Source organism: Anabrus simplex, chromosome 11 (assembly GCF_040414725.1).
Source record: "Anabrus simplex isolate iqAnaSimp1 chromosome 11, ASM4041472v1, whole genome shotgun sequence".
Taxonomy (NCBI): Eukaryota; Metazoa; Arthropoda; class Insecta; order Orthoptera; family Tettigoniidae; genus Anabrus; species Anabrus simplex.
The window spans coordinates 96,664,939-96,685,978 of record NC_090275.1 but is presented as its reverse complement, the minus strand read 5'-3'; the positions used below and the strand labels follow the sequence as shown (position 1 = coordinate 96,685,978).

The following is a 21,040-nucleotide window of genomic DNA, read 5'->3' as shown; positions in this document are numbered from 1 at the left end:
CTTCAGGAGCAGCAATCGACCTAAAACGTGAATCCAAAGCAAAGGGCGAGTTTCTACATTTGACTGTTGAAGAATTTTGGTGAATGTCGGTTTTCTCCGCTGGCTCACATCGTCTCAAAATACCGAGGACGGCTAGATCTGAGGTGTGCACTAACACAGCTGGAACCAAACGTTAAAAATCTTGTGAAAGAAAAACAGTGCCAGCCCTCTCAATTACCATTAATTCTGTTCTTACAAAATCAAATCAAATGATGTAGTTTGAAATGTTAAGTGCACAGAGTGTAGAATCCTCCGCAATATATTTACTGTAATTTGTGTTACTCTCTTGTTGTATTAATACACGTGTTATTTATGACTTTCTTTGTAAAGTGATTGCTTTATAATTATTACTTTGAAACATGTAATATGTATCAAGAACTCGTAATAATAATAATAATAATAATAATAATAATAATAATAATAATAATAATAATAATAATAATAATAATATCTTATAAAATGTTTTTGAGATATTAACCCTAACAAATTATTGATTAATAATCGAGGATAAAAGTAGCTGCGAAAAAGAAATCAAACGTCGCATCATTCTAGGACGTACAGCTATGGCAAAATAGAATAGAATATATTTATCACCTACAGGATGTCCCAATTACAGATGATGTAATAGAAAAATTAAATAAATTAAATTAAATAATTAAATTAAATAAAAAATAAATAATATACATACAAATATACACATATATACAAGCAGATATAAATCTTCACATGTTTTATACAGATTTTTAACATAATTTACAAAATTATCACGTTCCTTCCTTGAGAAGAACTTTACGAATTGCAGTGGAAGGGTGGTGAAAAATGTCGAGTGACCCTTCCAGCTGATTTATTGTCCTAAGGGCTTGCATGAGCCAAGAATTTTCATGCGCAACCGTCCTACATTTGGGCAGGTGGAATGTACATTTCTGCCTTGTTCGTCTGCTTGGAACATGAAGTGGGATCAACCCCAGTATAGCCGGACTGTCCACTTTGCTCTTCAAGCATTTAATCTCTAACATTGCGTTCGCACACTTTCGGCGCGTTGCCAGCGTATTCATTCCAAGAATGTTTACAAACTCTTCATACCTGCTTGAAGAGAGTGGCATGCCCAGGAATACGAAACTAATCTACTGCACGAACCTTATCTGTACTCTTTCGAGATGGTGTATGTGGCCTTTCCGATACGGGAGCCACACCTCACAACCATACTCGAGACAGGGTCTCACCAGGGAACAAAAAAGTGTTTTTACATATGAAATATTACTGAAATCTTTACAATTCCTCTTGACAAACCCCAGGAGTCTGAAACATTTCTTTATAATACCATCGATGTGTTTCTCGAAGGATAAGCCATTCCTGTTACTACGAATTACACCTAGATCAGCAAACTCCTCCACACGATTTAAACTTTCTCCACTGATTTTATACCTGTAAAATACAGGTGTTAATTTCCGAGTAAATGACATGACACCACACTTGAACTTATTCACTTTAAGGGACCACTTATCACACCACTCACATATTTTCTTCAGACCCTCTTGTAGATAATCGCCATCACTGTCTTCTATGACTTTATATAGTTTCAAGTCATCAGCGTACAAGAGACATTCACTGCTCTGAACGACTGTACTAATACCATTTAGAAACAAAACAAACAGAGGAGGCCCTAACAGTGATCCCTGTGGACGCCAGATGAAGGTTGATAGGGGTTAGAGATCAAACCCTCGGATTTGACAAAACATATTCGTTTTGTCAAGTAGCTCTTTAGCCACTCGAAAGTTGTCCATATGCACACAACTTTCTCAATAAGGCTTCGTGTTGTAAAGAGTCGAAGGCTTTGGAGAAATCAGTATATATCACATCAACCTGTTTACCTTTGTCCAATGCATCGGAAATTGAAGATAAATAAACTGCCAGATTGGTGACAGTTGACCTGCCTTTAACAAATCCATGCTGAGATGGGTCTATGTACTGACTAAAAGAGTCATACAGGCGATTATATACGACTTTCTCCGCCACCTTCGATAAAAGTGAGAGCAGCACTACTGGTCTATAATTATCGAACAACACCTTATCACCTTTCTTAAAAATAGGGATTACGTAACACTTTTTCCACTCAGCTGGAAAACACCCACACTTAAATGATTTATTTATAATTTCGCATAGTGGAATTGCCAGTTCGGAATGCCAATCACGTGTGTCTACCTCCAATATTCCGCGAAGTACTGCCTCGTCAAATGTTAACGAACTTTTGGGTCACCCTGTATGTATGATAATTCGACTTATATTTTGAGTTGTGTCAGTGGAAAAAACAGATATTCAGTGTTCGTATTAGCGATCTTGATCGTTACGCAATACACATTAACTACGGCCCGGCTCTTGTTTTTATATCAGACAATTACCACTGATCTCCAGTTAGGGATGTCACTCTGGTGGCATGCAGGCTACCCTATCAATTGTTTATCTAGTATTTTCTTAAATAATTCCAAAGACGGTGGTCAATTATCGAACATTTCCCTAAGTAAATTATTCCAATTCATCTTCCTATCAATATTTGCTCTAGTTTGTGCCCTTGAATTTCAACTCCATCTTCATATCCATTGAGAGCTCGGAACATACCACCCAGCCGAGCAGCTCGTCTCCTTACTCCCGTCTTCTCAGCCCGAAGTTTGTAACATTCTCGTAACACCTCTCCTTTGCTGGAAATCGCCCAGAACAAATCGCGCTTCTTTCCTCTGGATCGCTTCCAGTTCTCGAATGGTGAGGGGCCTCATTCACTGAAAACCATACTCTAATTGGAGTCTTAACAGTGACTTGCCCCCTCCTTCACATCCTTTATGATGATGATTGTTGTTTAAAGGGGCCTAACATCTAGGTCATCGGCCCCCAGTGGTACGAAATGTAATGACCATTTTAAAGTATAAAATTCATCCACTGACCAGAATTCTAAACGTGATGATGAAGAATGAATGGATGAAAATGAATTTACAACAATCAGTGGATCCGACGCGCAATGCCCCACATTCCCAGAAACTATTGTAAAACAATAGTATTACTGACCAAGGGACTGCTTCTAAAGCAGAGTCCTGAATCGATGATGCTTGTTGTCTAAAGGGGTCCAAAATCCAGATCAACGGCCCCGCATAATGGTACTTATCGCTAGTGAAGTACAACCATGGTATTTCTCATGTTGCGGTACTAATCAAAAGTAGCGCAGACTCACGATGTTCCACACACTATGGTACTATCCACAAGCATTTTACGTCGCACAGGTAACGCAGGCCTATGATGTTTCTCACATAATGGCGTCACTCATAGGCGTTCCTCACCAAGGTGTACTAATCACAGGCGCCGGTATTCCCGTGGTGTTACTCACATAGTGGGTACTAATCACAGGCAACGCCCAGATCCGTGGTGTTTCTCAGATAATGGTACAAATCACAGGCAATGTAAGCCCGTGGTGTTCCGCATTTAGTGGTACTAATCACAGGTACTGTAAACCCACAGTGAACCGCTCTCTACTACTACTAATCATAAACCTATTGTGTACCTACTGTGGTACTACTCGAAGGTAAAGGCGACCCATAGTGTTCCCCGCGTGATGGTACTAATCACAAGTAGTTTCATGGTTCTAATTCAATCATTCCTTGGTCGCCCCATTTAGTCGCCTCTTACGACAGGCAAGTGATACCATGGGTGTATTCTTCGTCTGCGTCCTTCGCCCACAGAGGGTCCTTCCTCAATACAACCCGTACATAACCTCATGACCATATGAAGGCACGGACTTCTAATCTGAAATAGGAACGAAATGCAGTCAAATGGAGTAAATGTTCCATTTACGGGGAAATCATAGTAATTAGAATAACTAGGGGACCCGTGCGAGAAATCTGGCATGTTCATAAAGTATGGTGGTGGAGTAGTCCCCTGGTGAACTAAGAAATACACAGATCACTACAATATTAGACAGTCTTACTTACCACTTAATGTAATCTTTGATTTTCTAACATTTATAGTATCCACTCGAACGGAAGCAAATGCAAGTGCATTATTATACTGACGAATGTTCCGGAATTAATTTTTGGTTTTACGATCATTCTTTCCTTAACTGATAATTACAGTATGTTATGACATAAAACAAGCGTCCCAGTGACCAAAATGTGAAGTGGACAGCAATGATGGCGCGTATTTTCCTACAGCAACAGTATTTGCAAATCGCACACTTCGTACAATTTTTAAACTCATTTTTTAAAGAAATTATCGATATTTATGAAGTGAGAGTGCAATTCGTCAGTGATAATGTCTATTCTTTGTTTTGAATGCTCACTGACGCAAGGAAAATTAAATGACAACGCAGTCATGCATGTCCAAAAGCACGAAATTAAAAAAATTAGTTGAACCTCGAAACTGCGGCGAACGTTTTCATCAAACGATCGAGAGGTCTTTATGAGTGAGAATTAGAAATTCAGCAATTTGTTTTACTAAAGGCTTAAATTTTTAGTTTCTCTTTTATTATTACACTAACAAATAGCGCTAATATCATTCTAAGAGAAAACTACGGTAGACTATTATGTTGTTTTTTTTTTACCTTAAGATTTTAGAGGCAAAATTTGTATTCATTTAGCTTCCATCCGTTTTATTAACATATATTTAAAATGTAAAATCCCCTACTTTTTCATTATTAAAACACACCTTTACCTTTTATGTGAACTTTTGTTTGCACTCGTTCATTACCGTTAAAAAAGCGCGTAATAAAACAATAGTTGATGTTTTCCAACAAGTGATGTTCATTCAAAAACACCTAAAACTGCATTTTCATTTGGGTTAAATTTCGACATTGTCCGCCCCCCCCCCCCCTCCACTTTATTTTGGACTGTGAGTTATAGCACCCCCACTAACTTTCAAAACGCGGCGGCCCTGATCGCATCCCACATTTTGTAGCACTAATTTTGTGACGCAAATGCTCAGATGACCCCCAGCCATAAGACATGTGTCAAAAAAGGCATATAAATACCGAGTATATGTAAGGCAAATGCATTAACAAACAGTGCTATACTCGTACAACAGGGTGCAGCCATGATGGTGTTACAAACTTTCAGGGATGATGGAGGACGGCAAAGGGATGTATTTGAAAAAAGGAACCGTTGTCCGGAAACGTTCGAGTCAAGAGTTATTAATAATCCAAGCTGTTTAACGTCCGCCCGTTCTTTTCTCAGATGAAACCTGTTTCACCAGAGACGGGATGCTAAATAGTCAGAACAGTCATGTTTGGGCCGAAGAGAATCCCCACGCTACAGCTGTCAAGAGCCATCAGCAGAAACTTTCAGTCGTGTGGGCAGGCATAGTCAATGATTACGTAGTAGTACCGTTTCTTCCTCCTCCCACGTACCTGAAACACATGCCACATGCCCTTCGTCAACGGATGTGGTTCCGACATAGTGGAGTCCCACCTCACTTTGGACTGAGAGTTCGTGAACACCTGGATCAGACATTCCCTATAAAGTGGATAGGAAGAGGAGGTCGTGTTTCGTGGCCGGCTCGTTCACCTGATCTCACTCCACCTGATTTCATCTTGTGGGGCCATGTGAAAAGCCTTGTGTGTGACACACCTGTCGAGACTGAAGAGGATCTCTTGGCGACAATTCTCGCTGCCTGCGACGCTGTTCAAACAACACCAGGGAGATTCGAACGGGTACGACGGAACTTTGTGTGACGATGCCATGCCTGCATTGAGGCAGGTGGACGCCATTTCAAACATTTGTTGTAAATGGAGCAGCTTGTGAAACCTGTGCAGGTAAACGGACTATAATGAGTAGAATTTCCCTTAACTACTGACTCGATCGTTTCCGGAATATGGTTCGTTATCTCAAATTGATCCATATGCCGTCCTCCATCATTCTTAAAAGTTTGTAACATCATCATGGATACACCCTCCACAAATAGAATTATAATGCATGCACACCGTGTGCCTCTTGGTACTCACGACAGTTTGGTACACGACCCTTCCACTCGCCTCCCTCGCAGGTGAACGAGAAGGGGGCACAGGGTGCCAGCGGATCTCTGTAGCCATCCTCACAGCGGACCTCAATACGAGCCCCGAGATCAGCGTTATTACTGGTGCGGACGCCTTCCTGGCTGATGAGAGTCGTGTGAGGGATACTAGGTGCCGGGGAGCACAGTTGCGAGCTGGGATCTTCTGAAACCAAGACAAAATGTACACTTCACATACCAGTACCAATCCATTATCATACATCGCAATTTTACTGAAGCAAACTAGTCACTAAGGTTGACGTTTCGTACTCTGTGATAAGAAAATACCAACAAGGCTCAACGCACTATTATGACACCAGTAGCAGTTTCTTGGCCAGCTGCGAACACCACGGTGAGAAGTGTGTATGCAATGGAAATTAATACCCTGATATTGTCCTTGGAACTCACCTGACTGGATAAAAATTAGACAGATGATGGAAGGGATCCCTACTGAAACAACGATGCTATAGGTGAGACTCCTAGCAGTACAGAGAATCGAACTCCGGCCCCCGAGGACGGCAGCTAATAGTGCTCACCATGGCACTATGGATGTGGACTAAAAGCAGCAATTAATGGACACTTCACAGCGTCATGAGGGCAGCAAGGCTGACGTTAAACGAATGAATAGCAGAAGGAAGTGGAGACAGTCTACAAGAACAGCACTCTCTGCAATTCGAGTGCCAAAACTGCCGAGGAAGTGATGTAGGTGGAGAAGATGATGACGAAGTCTTTGCATTTCGTGATATTGATGCTACAGGGGAGTAGGTCCCTGGTAAAGGCGACGGGTGACCAAATTCAAACACGAAATAAGTGGGAAAGTAAAGTCAGAAACGAGGGACACTGAACAATTTTGTGAGACACATTTACCTGTCAAATTACTGTAACTTAATTACAATAATTTCTTGTAATTTCTTCTCGTTCTTGTTCCCAGCGTACTTCCCATATTAGTTATTGTTTACGAAATAACTATGTTTCAATGAATTTGTACTTCTTTCAGCACATTCTAAAGTCTCCTCATATCTTAATATTATTTTTTTTAAACTACATCCCGAAGAGAAATGTATTTCACACCTGAATTTCTTCCTAAACTGTCCACATGCAGCCTACTGTACTCCTACTGTCAAGTCAGAAACTTTTTCGCTCGGCTGAAGGTTCTGTCTACAAATGCAACAAATGGCATACCAAGATTTAAAAAAAATTGAAGTGAGCAAAGTTGCCAACGCTAATTGGTGTAAAACCGATTAACACTCGTAAACAAAAGTTTTCTTAAAACTGCACGCCATGAGCAGAACTAACATCCCGTTTTTCCAAAACAAAAGAATAGGGCATCGCTAGAAGAAAAGAGGGAATAAATGCTCGGAATAAAAAGTGGCTAAATGCTGGCCCTCAAGGGATGATGTCAAATATACTGAATCCGCGGTTACGACAAGAAGTGTGATAAGAATGACAAAACAACTTAGGCAGGTGTCGCTGGAGGACAGAAGAATGAAGGAAGATTACGTGCCACATTCATAGCCTGTATGAATGAGCCAGTTTGGGAAGAGTTGAACAGTCCTGTTACATTAACGTAATGCAAAAGGTAGTCCGCAGAAAACAAACTATGGCAAATATTTGTTTGTAAATGAGGGAGATGTTCAATAAATTTCCAATTTCCTTGAAATTATTTAGGCAAAGGCTAGGAAAACAACAGATAGGGAATCTGCCACCTGGGCGACTGCCCTAAATGCAGACCAGGATTGATTGATTGATTGATTGATTGATTGATTGATTGATTGATTGATTGATTGATTGATTGATCCAAAGGACTCAGTATTCGAATCCGTCACATGTTAATGTAACAGGACTGTTCAACTCTTCCCAAAAAAGGTGCGAAGCTTAAAAAAAAAAAACTCCAATATCCTGTAAATTTATGTAAATTTCTAATGTGATGATGGGGTAAATATAAGGAAAGCTAACAGGGAAAGTTCCACACTTCACTATTCATGGAGAAACGAAACTAAGACATTTTGGTGGCATAACGGATGTGCTACGAGAGTGGCACATGCAGAATATCAGCTGTCTCCTCTCCACTGCAAGGCCCGAAATAAAGCCCTGAATTACGCATATAAGCAATAGGAAAGTTACACTAGTCGCTACAAGTTGGACTGCACAGTTCTCACCGTGAGCAAGCCAGCAATGGAGCGGCGAGATTACTGTTTTGAGAGGAAGTACAACGGAACAACCATCCTCTATACAACACAAATCAGGCCGAATAAATGGAAAAGGTCCAACACCTCGATAGCTGAAGGTACCGGCGAAAGAAAGACAAGGGCCACGAAGGGCACGAAAATGAAAGACTCTCTAGGCCTCGACACCTAATACCTTCAGAGCTGGAAAAGAACAACAGTTGACCAAGGGAGGTCGGATAGGATAGATGAAAGTAAGGAGCCTGGCACAAGTGGAAGTAATACCAGAACTCAGTTACGGGCCCCGTGGTCGCAACCCACAATCCCAAGTTAAGAACACCTGCGGCCCCTTTTAGTCGCCTCTTACGAAGGACAGGGAATACCGTGGTTGTTATTCCACCACCCTCCACCCACAGAAGGAGTCACACAGCTCGTCAATGAGAAAGGAATATCCAACTACATCGTGCCGCCGTCTAACCCCGTACAATTCGAACCGCATAATTATTATTATTATTATTATTATTATTATTATTATTATTATTATTATTATTATTATTATTCTTTCGAATGGGCCACCAGAGGACCACGTGCCAATTTCAATTCCTTCTTCTTTGTTCTTTCCTTTTCTTCCAGTACGCTTTCATCTGTTCACTATGTTTCTTCTTTCTGTCTTCAGACCACTTTGAATCAGTCTTTTTTACTTTCCTACCTTGGAATCCTTCTATTTTCAATACTTTTTCCCGAAAGCCTTCTCTATTATTTATTTCTTCTGTTGTTATATTGTTTTTTTTCTAAATCCTTTCTTACTTCATTGACCCAGCTTGTCGTTGATTTCTTACCCCACAAATATCTGAAAATCTTACTGGTTAATCTACTATCTTGCATTCGAGATAAATGTCCAAAAAACATAAGTCTCGTTTTCCTCATTACATCTGATATATTTTCTTTTTTTATATATATTTCAGCATTACTTCGTAATTTCCAACCTTCTGCTCTGTTTTGTGGGCCTAATATTTTCCTCATGATTCGCCTTTCTAGTATTTCTAGTTTATCTAAATTATAGTTTAATGCCAGACATTCGCTTGCACATAGGCATTCTAGCTTCACTACTGTGTTGTAATGCCTTATTTTTGCATTTTTGGATAGGCATCTTTTATTGTAGATATCTTTGGTGACACCATAAGCTCTCTCCATTTTATGTACCCTCACCTCTACTGCAGATTTTTCTAAACCATTTTCTTGGATTATTTCCCCTAGATATTTGAATTTCTTTATCCTCTCTATTTGGCCAATATCTGTTTTCAGAAATTTTGGTGCATCCCAAATATTTGTTAAAAATTTTATTATTATTATTATTATTATTATTATTATTATTATTATTATTATTATTATTATTATTATTATTATTATTATTATTAGTCGTCGTTTGGCCCTATGTCGTATCTTCTCGTCAATTGGGCCTTTTGTTTTCTCCTATTCCAGTATTCCTTCACGTTCTGCCTGCGAGCCAGCTTTCTTTCCTCCGTCCATACAGGTCTGCCGGTTCCTGTGTTCTTCCTACTTGTAAGTGACGCTGGACGGCTTGTCGAACCTCTGGGCGGTCAAGTATGGACTCGTGCAGGATCCCCAGTTGTTCCTGATCCGACTTGACCGAAGAGATCCACTTGTTCCTGGAAGCCTTCCCTCTACCTGCCACAGCGAAGATCGTATTGGTAAGTCTGCAGGGTTTCATGCGGGTCACGTGCCCATAGAAGACCAGGTGCGTATAGCTCATCGTTGTGCCGAATTCTGCAGGTGCCTCCCTCTTCTCTTACGGGTCTCATTATTATTATTATTATTATTATTATTATTATTATTATTATTATTATTATTCAATTAAAAGAAAATGATACTGTATTTTCAGTAATTTTGGACAGCGAGAACGTCTGTTCCTAATTCTTGATGGATGCAATATTTGTATCTGCCTCTCCGCATGGCCAGAGCAAAATGTATCTTCCACCAAAGACTCAATCTGAATTATCATCGTGACAGTATCGAAGCTACTGAGGTATAGCGAGGGGAGTGGGGTGGTTATTTTTTTACAGCTCTATTAACATCCATCAGAAGGAAAATAGGAAGAGGAGCGACACTTTGAAGAATGAAGCTACCGGTAAAAATAAGGCCATGAAAATTAAAGACACCCTAGGCTTTGCAAACCTAATACCATGGGGTTCGGAAAATAACGAGAATTGACCAAGGGAGGTCAGATAGGATAGATGAAAGTGAGGAAACTGGCACAAATGGAAGCAATACTAGACTCCGTTAAGGGCCCCGTGATCGCCAACCGACGCTCTCAAGATGTTCCTTTATTCATCTCTTACGCCAGAAAGGGAATACCGTGGGTGCATCCTACCACCCCACCCACTTTCTGGCCCATAAAGGTGCTGATTTTCATTTCGGTTCCCCTGTAACCGCACAGCCTTTAGTGATGCTACCAGCCAACCAGCAAGACAAGATGGGGAGCAAAACCACCGACCATAACTGATGACCTTATTAGTAATAAGTCTACGTCAAAAGATGGGAAATAAACATTTTTAGATGGACTTGAAGAGATTCCTGTAATGATTTTAGAGCAGAAAGCAATTGTAACTAAAAGAACGATTATTGAAGGACTGTTGTAATTTTCATTAGTAGATTATTCTTCCTTACAGAATGACGTGTTGCAACCTGGAAGTAAGATCATTGATCTCTGAAGGCAATTAGTTTATTGGTTTATGCAAAACCCTGAAGAGTACGTCGTTAAATCAAAGTTAGTTTGAAATTATTTATCCTCAACAACGTGGCTTGAATACGATTGCAGTCTCTTGTCCCCAACTTCACGTCTCAGAAGCACTTTCAAAATGAAATTTGTCTCCTTCCAAACAAGAGTACAAAACCAAAATACACGCCACAATAATTACAACTTAAACCACAAGATGACGTCGCTCTCCAGCTAGTACCAGAATGAATAGTTCAATCTGATAATCTATGTAAGACAACATGTGTGCGAGCATCAATACCTGTTATCACTATGCGTAGAGACATATTTTTCACATTAACGATAAACGTGACAAAAACTATTCTGAAGCAACTTCGAGATCATCGTAACGAATCATATGATTCTGGTTAAGAAAATAGTGATCTTGTGTTTGTGAATTATGTAAAGCGAATCGAAATGCAGGTACTTATTTTGCGATAAGTGCGAAAGTGTAGCGAAATTCATGGAAAAGCGAGCAAGAAATGTTATTCCATTATTAATTGTGAAGGGAAACGGAAGACAGAATAAGGATTTCTTAATTCGACAGAAATACGTGTTCGTTTTAATATTGTAGGAAATCCCATAATGGTACAGTGAAAGGGTAATTTATATGATTTATTATGTAATCTTGATTGAAGCCTCCGTGGCTCAGGCGACAGCACGTCGGCCTCTCACCGCTGGGTTCCGTGGTTCATATCCCGGTCACTCCATGTGAGACTTGTGCTGGACAATTTTGTTACTTTCATTGATCTGTCTCTGTCTTATCCTTGGCTTTGACAATATGAAAGTGACTGAGGTATGAGCGATGCTAGTAATGCCATTCCTTGTGCAGCCAGTCCCTGCTATGAATGGTGTAAAAACGTTGCTCATAGGGTCGGTTGATGCATGCATTTGTGTGGGCTTGGCAGAATGATATGTAATAGCAACTTATGGCTCGGTGAGGAAAGCAACGGGAAACTACCTCACTCCTCATTTCCCTAGCACGCCTCTTCAGTGATGCCTAGGCCATGTATGACAGCTGATGGCAGAGCTGTTGGGGATCCAACCAGCCTTAGGGCTGAAGACTGAACACACACACACACATACATATTATTATTATTATTATTATTATTATTATTATTATTATTATTATTATTATTATTATTATTATTATTATTATTATTATTATTATTGAATATCCCATTACAAACCCTATTTTACAAGTAGTATATTAGGGCTATAGATAGTGAGACTAAGTTAATACATCACAATGGAACTTAAAATACAGATGGCTCATAAATGAGGTGGAGAAATTTAACCAACACTTTATAACAGCTCAGATAAAAGATGAACAGTTTGTGGCATTTCACAGGTACAGCTGTAGGGCTTCTGAATATTGATTCTAAACCTCTCGAAGTACGATCCAAACTTTCCATGTTCTGTCAGAAACTGAGTTATAATATGTTCATAATATGTTCACGTTGGAATACTTTGTAGTCTGTCTTGAATATCTGGAAAGAACAAGTCCCTTGTTAGCCGGCCGTTTGTGCTGGTGATCCATTGGTTGTTCCACATATCGTGTGTATACTCTCTCAGTTCCTTTTTTTGCATGAGACATAGCAAGGCGTCAGAACAGATAATAAGAGAGCTTCTGGTCGACGATTGGTTTCATGAGTCCTCAGCCCCAGTGCCACTCCAGGTTTCAGATAATGAACATGTAACCTACATGTAGGGAAAATTTCACACAACATCGGACCAGGAACTGTACCATTCAATATAGTCTACATATTTTTTACCCTTGGTGTCTGTCTGTCGGTTTGTCTGAGTTCTTATAACTGAAAAACTATTGGATATATTTCTACCAAACTTTATATTTAGTATCCACCTGTCCTTCGGTAGGTTTTAGGGCCAATATTATTTCTAAATCCCTGAATGGACTGGACGTTTAGAGGAAGTCGAAACAGTGATTTCACCCTCCCACAAAATATGCATGACCAACCCTAATGGAAATCTACCAGCCTTAATGGAAGTCAATTTCTAAAACTGTTTTCTCATGAGCACTTTTTCGATAGGATTAATAAGGAAGATATAATTAACGGACGGTTGAAATAATATAGATGTTGATTCCCATAGGGAACCTGAAATATTTGTCCCGAATGAGAATTTCGCACGACATCTGACCAGGAACTGTGCCGTTCAATAAACTCTGTGATCGACTTGTTTCTTTCTTTACTTTGTTCAGCTTTATCGTTCTTCACATTACTGCCAAATGCTTTCGTCGAAAAATGTCAGTTTAACATGCCGTATTAAACGTTTGAATATGCAGGTATGTACCTTCGCATAAATTCATGAAGGAATCGTGTAATCCATTACCAATTTCCGTGCGAAGAACGAGTACAAATGCTAGTCCTGCATAAATTCCTTCCACAGGTCTGCCATCTTCCTCGCCATCAGCATTCCCATCCATCCTCCCTTGGTCAATACTTGTTCTCTTCCATCCCCGACGGTATTAGTTTTACGAGACCTAGGGAATCTTTCATCTCCACGTCCTTCGTGGCTGTTCCATTTCTTTCGCCATCTCAGACTTTTCTATTATGCTCTGATCAGGATCAATCCACTTGGAGTTCGCTTTCACTTAAAACCATTACAACCACCACTCTTAACACTAACCAGAAGAGGGAGAAGGGAGAGCTAGGATCCTACGAAAAATTAAGAAGTCAGGCAAGAAAGGTGAGGGTCACGAAGCTTCCCAAACTTAGCATCGCCACGATCAGAAGAAAACAATATTTGAGCAAGGAAGGAAGGATATACGAAGGGTGAAAGTGAGAAGTTTGGTACAAATATGCGCAAGCAATGACAGACACAGCTCGGGGTCCGTGGTGGCCAATCCTCGCTTCCACGCGGAGAGCCCTTTAAGAGGAAGTACAACCGGACAATAGCTAACCAGAGATAAACACTGAAGAGGTCTGACTCTTCGAAGAACGAAGATGCCGGCAAATGAAAGAGAGCTCATCGCCAACGCATGCTCCCAATTTATCTGCCGCAGCCGGGCTGAGTAGCTCAGAGGGTAGAGCACTGGCCTTCTGACCCCCACTTGGCAGGTTCGATCCTGGCTCAGTCCGGTGGTATTTGAAGGCGGTCAAATACGTCAGCCTCGAGTCGGTATAGCTTTAGCGGTACGTAAAAAAAACTCCTGCGGGAATAAATTCTGCCACCTCGGCGTATCCGAAAACCGTCAAAAAATAGTTAGTAGTGCTTTTAACTGTTTCAGGTCTCTAAGTTCCTTCCCTTAAACAGTGTTCGTGTCCATGGTACAGCGTGGAAAGAAGCTGGTACCCGTATCCTGTTCTCACCCCACGAACCAAATTCCTGCATACATTACTTTTATATTTGTTTATAGCACATTTACATTCATAAGACAAGGCGACTATAAAACGAAATTTTTATCAAGGCTTTTCAATATTAGTTTACTCAACTTTTTAATTACTCTAAGTAATTTAATATGTATACGGTAACACCTGCGCCATCAAGGCGAGATCGATATTATTTTTTACTTCACGAAACACGTACATATGACGCTAATGGTATATTTACTTTGTAATCGATAGAAGCCGGCACCGCACGCAACAAGACGGTTATTAATTGCTTTTCTGATAGCGAGACGACACCCAGACTATTTCAGCGCGGTCACCCACGCATGACGACACCTGATGAAGTGGCAACTCTTCACCTGGCCTCATGAATAAACACTTCGAAACCTGACACCACACTCTCCCAAGTCACACTGTCAAATCAAAGTAGCACGTGATGTTATTAAGGTCATCGGTTCATAGCAACGGCTGCCGGAAATGCTGAAGGACAAAATATAGTCAACTTCCACTCATGTGAGACTCCGAATTTTGCGCGACACAGGAAGCGCAGGACTAATACATACACGTCACGCTGATTCTCGGCGGAAGTCAATAATAATAATAATAATAATAATAATAATAATAATAATAATAATAATAATAATAATAATAATAATAACAATAATAATAATGCCGTGCGATTAGGGGCGCGCAGCTGTGAGCTTGCATCCGGGAGATAGTGGCTTCGAACCCCACTGTCGGCAGCCCTGAAGATGGTTTTCCGTGGTTTCCCATTTTCACACCAGGCAAATGCTGGGGCTGTATCTTAATTAAGGCCACGGATGCTTTCTCCCCACTCCTATCCCTTTCCTATCCCATTGTCGCCATAAGACCCATCTGTGCCGGTGCGATGTAAAACAAATTGTAAATAATAATAATAATAATAATAATAATAATAATAATAATAATAATTCCCTTGTGGATAGAGGCAGTAGAATACAGCATAAACACGGCATCTCTACCTAACTTAAGAGACACTAAAAAGAGGCAGCACCGAGCTCGATAGCTGCAGTCGCTTAAGTGCGGCCCGTATCCAGTATTCGGGAGATGGTGGGTTCGAACCCCACTGTCGGCAGCCCTGAAGATGGTTTTCCGTGGTTTCCCATTTTCACGCCAGGCAAATGCTGGGGCTGTACCTTAATTATGGCCACGGCCGCTTCCTTCCCAGTCCTAGCCCTTTCCTGTTCCATCGTTGCCATAAGACCTATCTGTGTTACTGCGACGTAAAGCCAATAGCAAAAAAAATGGTGGTGGTGGTGGTGGTGGTGGTGGTGGTGGTGGTGGCGGCGGCGACGGCGTTGTTGTTGTTGTTTATTTTTTCAAGAGGAAGTACACCTGGGTAACAAGAGTCAACCAAGGGAGGTCGGATAGGACAGATAAAAGTGAGGAGCCAGGCATAAGTAAGTGAAAACAATGATAGGACTCAGCTAAGGGCCCCGAGGTCGCTAACTCACGCTAACAAGTTAAGAGCTCCTAGGGGCCCTTTTAGTCGCCCCCCTCTTCACCCATCAACTCGCAGGGGGAACTAAAAGGGACAATCCATAGGGACTCTCGATTTGGGATCGTGGATTGGCGACCACGGAGGCCTTAGCTAATTGTCTGTATTGCTTCCACTTGCTTGCGCCAGGCTCCTCACTTTCATCTATCCTTTCCGACCTGCCTTGGTCAACTCTTGTTCTTTTCCAACCCCGACGCTATCAGATTTGCGAGGCCTAGGGTGTCTCATTTTCAACCCCTTTGGGGCCATTCTTTTTCCTTCTTCGTTAACTACATTTTTCAAATGGTCGCACCTGCTCCTTTTCTCGCCCTCCGATTAGAACTATGAGGAGACCGTTGTCCAGTATTACGTCATCTTAAAACAACAATCACCAGGTGGTGATTAGTGGCGATTACTGTTTTAAGAGGAAATACGACTAGGCAACCATCCCTTACATAACACTAATCAGTGAAAAAAGGGAAGGGAACCGACACATCGAAAAATGAAGGCATCGACCAAAGGGATGCAAAGGGCCACGAAGGGCGTGAAAGTGAAAGACTCCCCTAGCCTTCGCAAACCTCATAGCGTCGGAGTCGGAAAAGAACAAGAGTTGACCAAGGAAGGTCGGATAGGATAGATGAAAGTGAGGAGCCTGACTGAAGTAAGTGGAAGCAGTACCAGGAATCAGCTAAGTGCCCCGTGATCGCCAACCCTCCCTCCAAAGTTCAAAGCCCCTGGGTCCCCTTTTAGACGCCTCTTATGACAGGCAGAGGATACCGTGTGTGTTATTCTACCGCCCCCACCCACAGGGGGACAGCTATCACCACAACTAATTCCATTTTTTAATCCTACACTTTCCACGTCAACACTGAAGATCTGTTGAGAGGGCCACACCTGATGAAGATCGCAAACAGAAACGACCTCGTTGGCGGATCAGAATAAATTAATGTAAAAGAACTCGGGCTGATGATGAGAGAGGCTGCGTATGAAGTTGTGGATATTGTCCTTACAATGGTTTTACGGTTTTCGGAGACGGTGAGGTGCCAGAAGTTTGTGCTGCAGGACTTGTTTTACATGCCGGTAAATTTACCGACACAAAGTTGACGTATTTGAGTCGGGATCGAACCTGCCAACTTGATATCTCCTCGTTCTGCTCCTCCCTTTTCCCCACACTAGGTCATTGTGCTATTGTGTGTTGTTATTGTTACGTGCCAGCCCCGTGGTAGCCCCTTTCGGTACCTCCAAGAAAGGATTGGTGGGATCTCCCACCGGCTTGTAGGATGGGACCGGCCTTTCCGTGCATTGTTCTCGTCGGCCGACTTACCAGTGAGTTTCTTGGAGATTCAACGGGAGTGTTCCGCCTCTAGTGACCTCACGAAAATTCTGGCTCAAATCACCCGAGCCAATAAAAAGGGAGGCTACCAGCGGATAGTCAGTCCGCGGATAGTCAGTCCGAGTTGGACTCCGTGATGGAGTCAGTGTGACAGTCAGTGAGTTGGGGTTCGGTGGCTGAGCTGAAGGCGACAGAGGTTTTGGCTGTCGCCAGTGACTCACCGAAGTCTGAACGGGAAGCTGCCGTTGTGGTCTCGGAGAGACCAGTGAGTAGATAGGCTGGAGACGACAGAACGGAAAACGTGCAGTACATAAGAGGACTGTGTGCTTGTGTATTTCTGTGGACTGAGGATCGTCGTCAGCCAACGAGGAAACCCGCTATCGTGAGTGCGAGAATAGACTGTGTTAATGTTCGCTGTTGTGAGTATCGTCCTGCTGTTGAATACTGTTGAGCTGTTTAGTTGTTCCATGAATGTTACTGTGTGAATTAGTGGACTATCTGTGGAGTCGAACCACCGAACTGTTGTCCGGGCTAGTATGATTGTTACTTCAGTAAGTTCGTCTACTATACTCCGCACAGCTTCACTTCTAAATTGACGTTTTGGCCGATTTTGGCTCTGTCTGGTGGTTATGCGCTGAAGCATAAACATCCAACCAATCCCAAGCTGGCATTCATATCGACTTCTGTCGACCGAGTCCGATCTCGAAACCTAATTCCCAACTCTAATATGTGGTTAACCAATCTCGCTCAGCGTGTATAGTATTTGGTACGGTTCGCGATCTCTTGCATTTTTCTTCAGTAATTAGTGTTTTTCACATTAGTCTTTATCTCTCTAGTATAACATAGCATAGCATAGCATAAGTTAGTACAATACAGGTTTAATAGTTCAGTGTACAAAAACAGCTGTAGTGTTATTTACAATCGTGTACTGGTTAGTGGGTACTAAATGGTTTACTGTCCCAGAGGTGGAAAACCCGTTGGCCGAAGCTGTGGCGAATGTCAGAGCCGATGACTGGAGGATAGTTGTGCGCCATATACTAACGGTACTACGAGGGAAAATTAAAGTGTTTTGGAGAAGTGCGTCGAAAGTTTAATAATATTTTGGGGAGCTGGTGATAGTGACTGCGCCGTATACAAACGGTACCAAGTGAGACGTGGGAAAATGAAGGTGTTTTGGAGAAGTGCATCGAAAGTTTAATAATATTTTTGGGAGCTGGTGATAGTGACAGCGATTCCTTGTCGGAGTGTTCTCTTTGTAGCCCATAATGACCTCCTTCCTGTGCCAACCATTTTTTAGCGGTGAGTGATGTGTTATTTCCTCATTCTCTTTTATTCTTAATAATATATTCTCTTTGGATGTTGTTAGTAAGTATAGTTTTGTGAATTTGTTTTCAATCCAGATTCATTAGCTTTCCTGAGAACGGTATTACATTATTTTTACAAGGGCTGTTTGCGCGGTCGTAGCGCGCTGACAACAGAGGTAAGGCGGCGCTTATTTGTTTTGCGAAACGTCAATTTAGAAGTAAAGCCGTGCGGAGTATAGCCTATGAATGCCCAAAATATCAGGGCTCTAGTTAAAACACTATGTGAAATTAAAGTGTTCTTCACACAGACGCACAGTCTACCTGCAATGAAGTTCCACCCTTCTAACGGAGGAGACTGATCATACCTGCTCAATATTCTCAGCAGACTTACTTCCTTTTTATCTTCTATCAGATTCGCGAACCTACGTTTCACCCTCTTCAATACACATGATTTGATAACCACGCGAATTCCACAACCAATAGTGGTCTATGCCATAATAGATTTACGTACTACTAACATGGTCGAAATCTCCAAGTTTTTAAGTTTTGTAATACTCCTAGTTAGTTCGCTATTAGTTTTAGAATCACGACGGCACAGTCTCTCCAAAACGACTGGCATACACCACGAAACACAATCACGTCTTCCTAATGCGTCACTTTATTTATCTATTAAAACTCCCAATTAATAATAAGAAGAAGAACGAAGTTATGTCGGTATGTAACTCAAGGAACGATGTCAACATTTCCATATTGTGTGACACTCGAACAGGTATCTTCCTTTAAATACCTGAAAAGAATAATATCACTCAGATGTCACGGTGTGGCTTGGAACGGCACGAGCAGGTTTCTAAAAATACCATACAATGCTATCCAAACAGTGCTTTGAGCCTAGAACGCAGGAAACTATTTGTTAAGATATTTGTTTGGTCAGTGGGAGTTATACTGTGGAGAAACGTGGACATTGAATGCCAGCTTGACCAATCGTACTCAGGCATTTGAAATGTGGTGTTGGAGGCACTTTGGGCAGATCGCGTCACAAATGCGGAAGTACTCAATCGAGTTGGTGAAGAAAGTGTACTGCTTGGGCAACTCCGTGAAAGACGACTCGCCTGTATTGTGCACACGCTGCGTCACGGTGGCTTACTACAAGACATAATCGAAAGAAGAGGAAGGCCACGGCACACTTCCGTTGACGAACCGAAACAAGAAGTGGTAGTTCGCACTTTTGGACAATTAAAGGCCCACTGCCGTGAGAACCGGAGAGCTAGAGGAGCAAACGAGCCACGTAGCTGATACACTATGAATTAATGAATTAATCGTATTCGTGTTAAGGCTTCTGTTACTGGGGGAAGCAGTGTTGCCAATAGTGGAATAGGATTACCTACTAAAGGGCTGCTTGAAAACCGCCAGAAACTACTAGCAAATCCCCCCCCCCCCCTCAATCACCAAACACAAGATAAACTTACCTCATAGACAGTGACCACTGAAGCCTCTTCTTAACACTTCGATAGAATGCACAAAGGAAGAAGATGTTTGCTTTTTCACAGCCCCTATTTCTGTAATACTTCGTTTGGTAGCTTATACGTCAGAATTGTTCGTTTTATAAAACCAAATTTATCTTTCGGGTCTCAGGTCTCATTCTATTTTCGGCTTTAGTTTTAATAATTTCTACTGACTGAAAATTCTCTACAATTCCGCAGATGGTCTTGGTAATACTAGGTGTGGCATTTTAAATGTTTCCAGCTACTGAAATGCATCGGTGTCACTTGCATCGCAGAATCTCATCAATTTACAACATAAATTAGCGTTGCCCAGACCTTCGGACCATTTGACAAAGGAAATGTTTGTTCAACTGATAAATTCATCTTTGTGCTGGCGTCAAAGTTACATGATTCAAGAAGAGGAATCAATCACCTTAAGTGCATTTCACACTTGAAGTAGTGACAAATTACTAAGAAAGAAAGAAAGAAAGAAAGAAAGAAAGAAAGAAAGAAAGAAAGAAAGTCGCACGGAAGCATTCCCTGCTTCCTTATTTTTAAGGGCGTGCCCTGCATCTCAGCTCCGCCTACAGTTCAGATCTTCCCCAGCTCGCCTTCTGGTGGCCTCACAACTGTAATCGGAAAGAACTTAAAATTTAACTGTTGCATATTTATACACTCTATTATTATTTCATAAAAGCTAATTGAGAAACCACCCATATATATACTGACATAAGCATGAAAAGACTAGATTTCTCATTGTCCACTGTGAGTTGAAATTTACCCACTGACAAAGAGTTTTAAAAAACCCTAGATTTAGTGGTAACACGACGGCGTTGGCAACACTGGTGGGAAGGTATTTTGATTTGACGCCATTCAGGCTGCCTGCGCGTCGATTTCCGTGTTACTTTACCACACAGCAGAGTAAACCGGATCTCTCCTGGGCAATTGAGTTTCAATTAATTTTGTCCGGAAAACAGGAAATGTGTGCCCAGAGAACTTTTTATATGTCGGCATAGTACGAATAGATCTTTTTCCGCCCTTCAAAACCCGAC

General features: G+C 41.5%; 1 protein-coding gene across 1 annotated transcript in view; it reads right to left on the bottom strand.

Annotated features, from left to right (window-relative positions):
- The window catches only part of LOC136883181 (membrane cofactor protein), a 341,137-nt gene that overhangs the window by 202,354 nt on the left and 117,743 nt on the right, over positions 1-21,040 (bottom strand). The window contains exon 5 of the mRNA XM_067155363.2: positions 6,017-6,229. Coding sequence (XP_067011464.1) covers positions 6,017-6,229 — 213 coding nt within the window. The remainder of the gene's footprint in view (positions 1-6,016; positions 6,230-21,040) is intronic.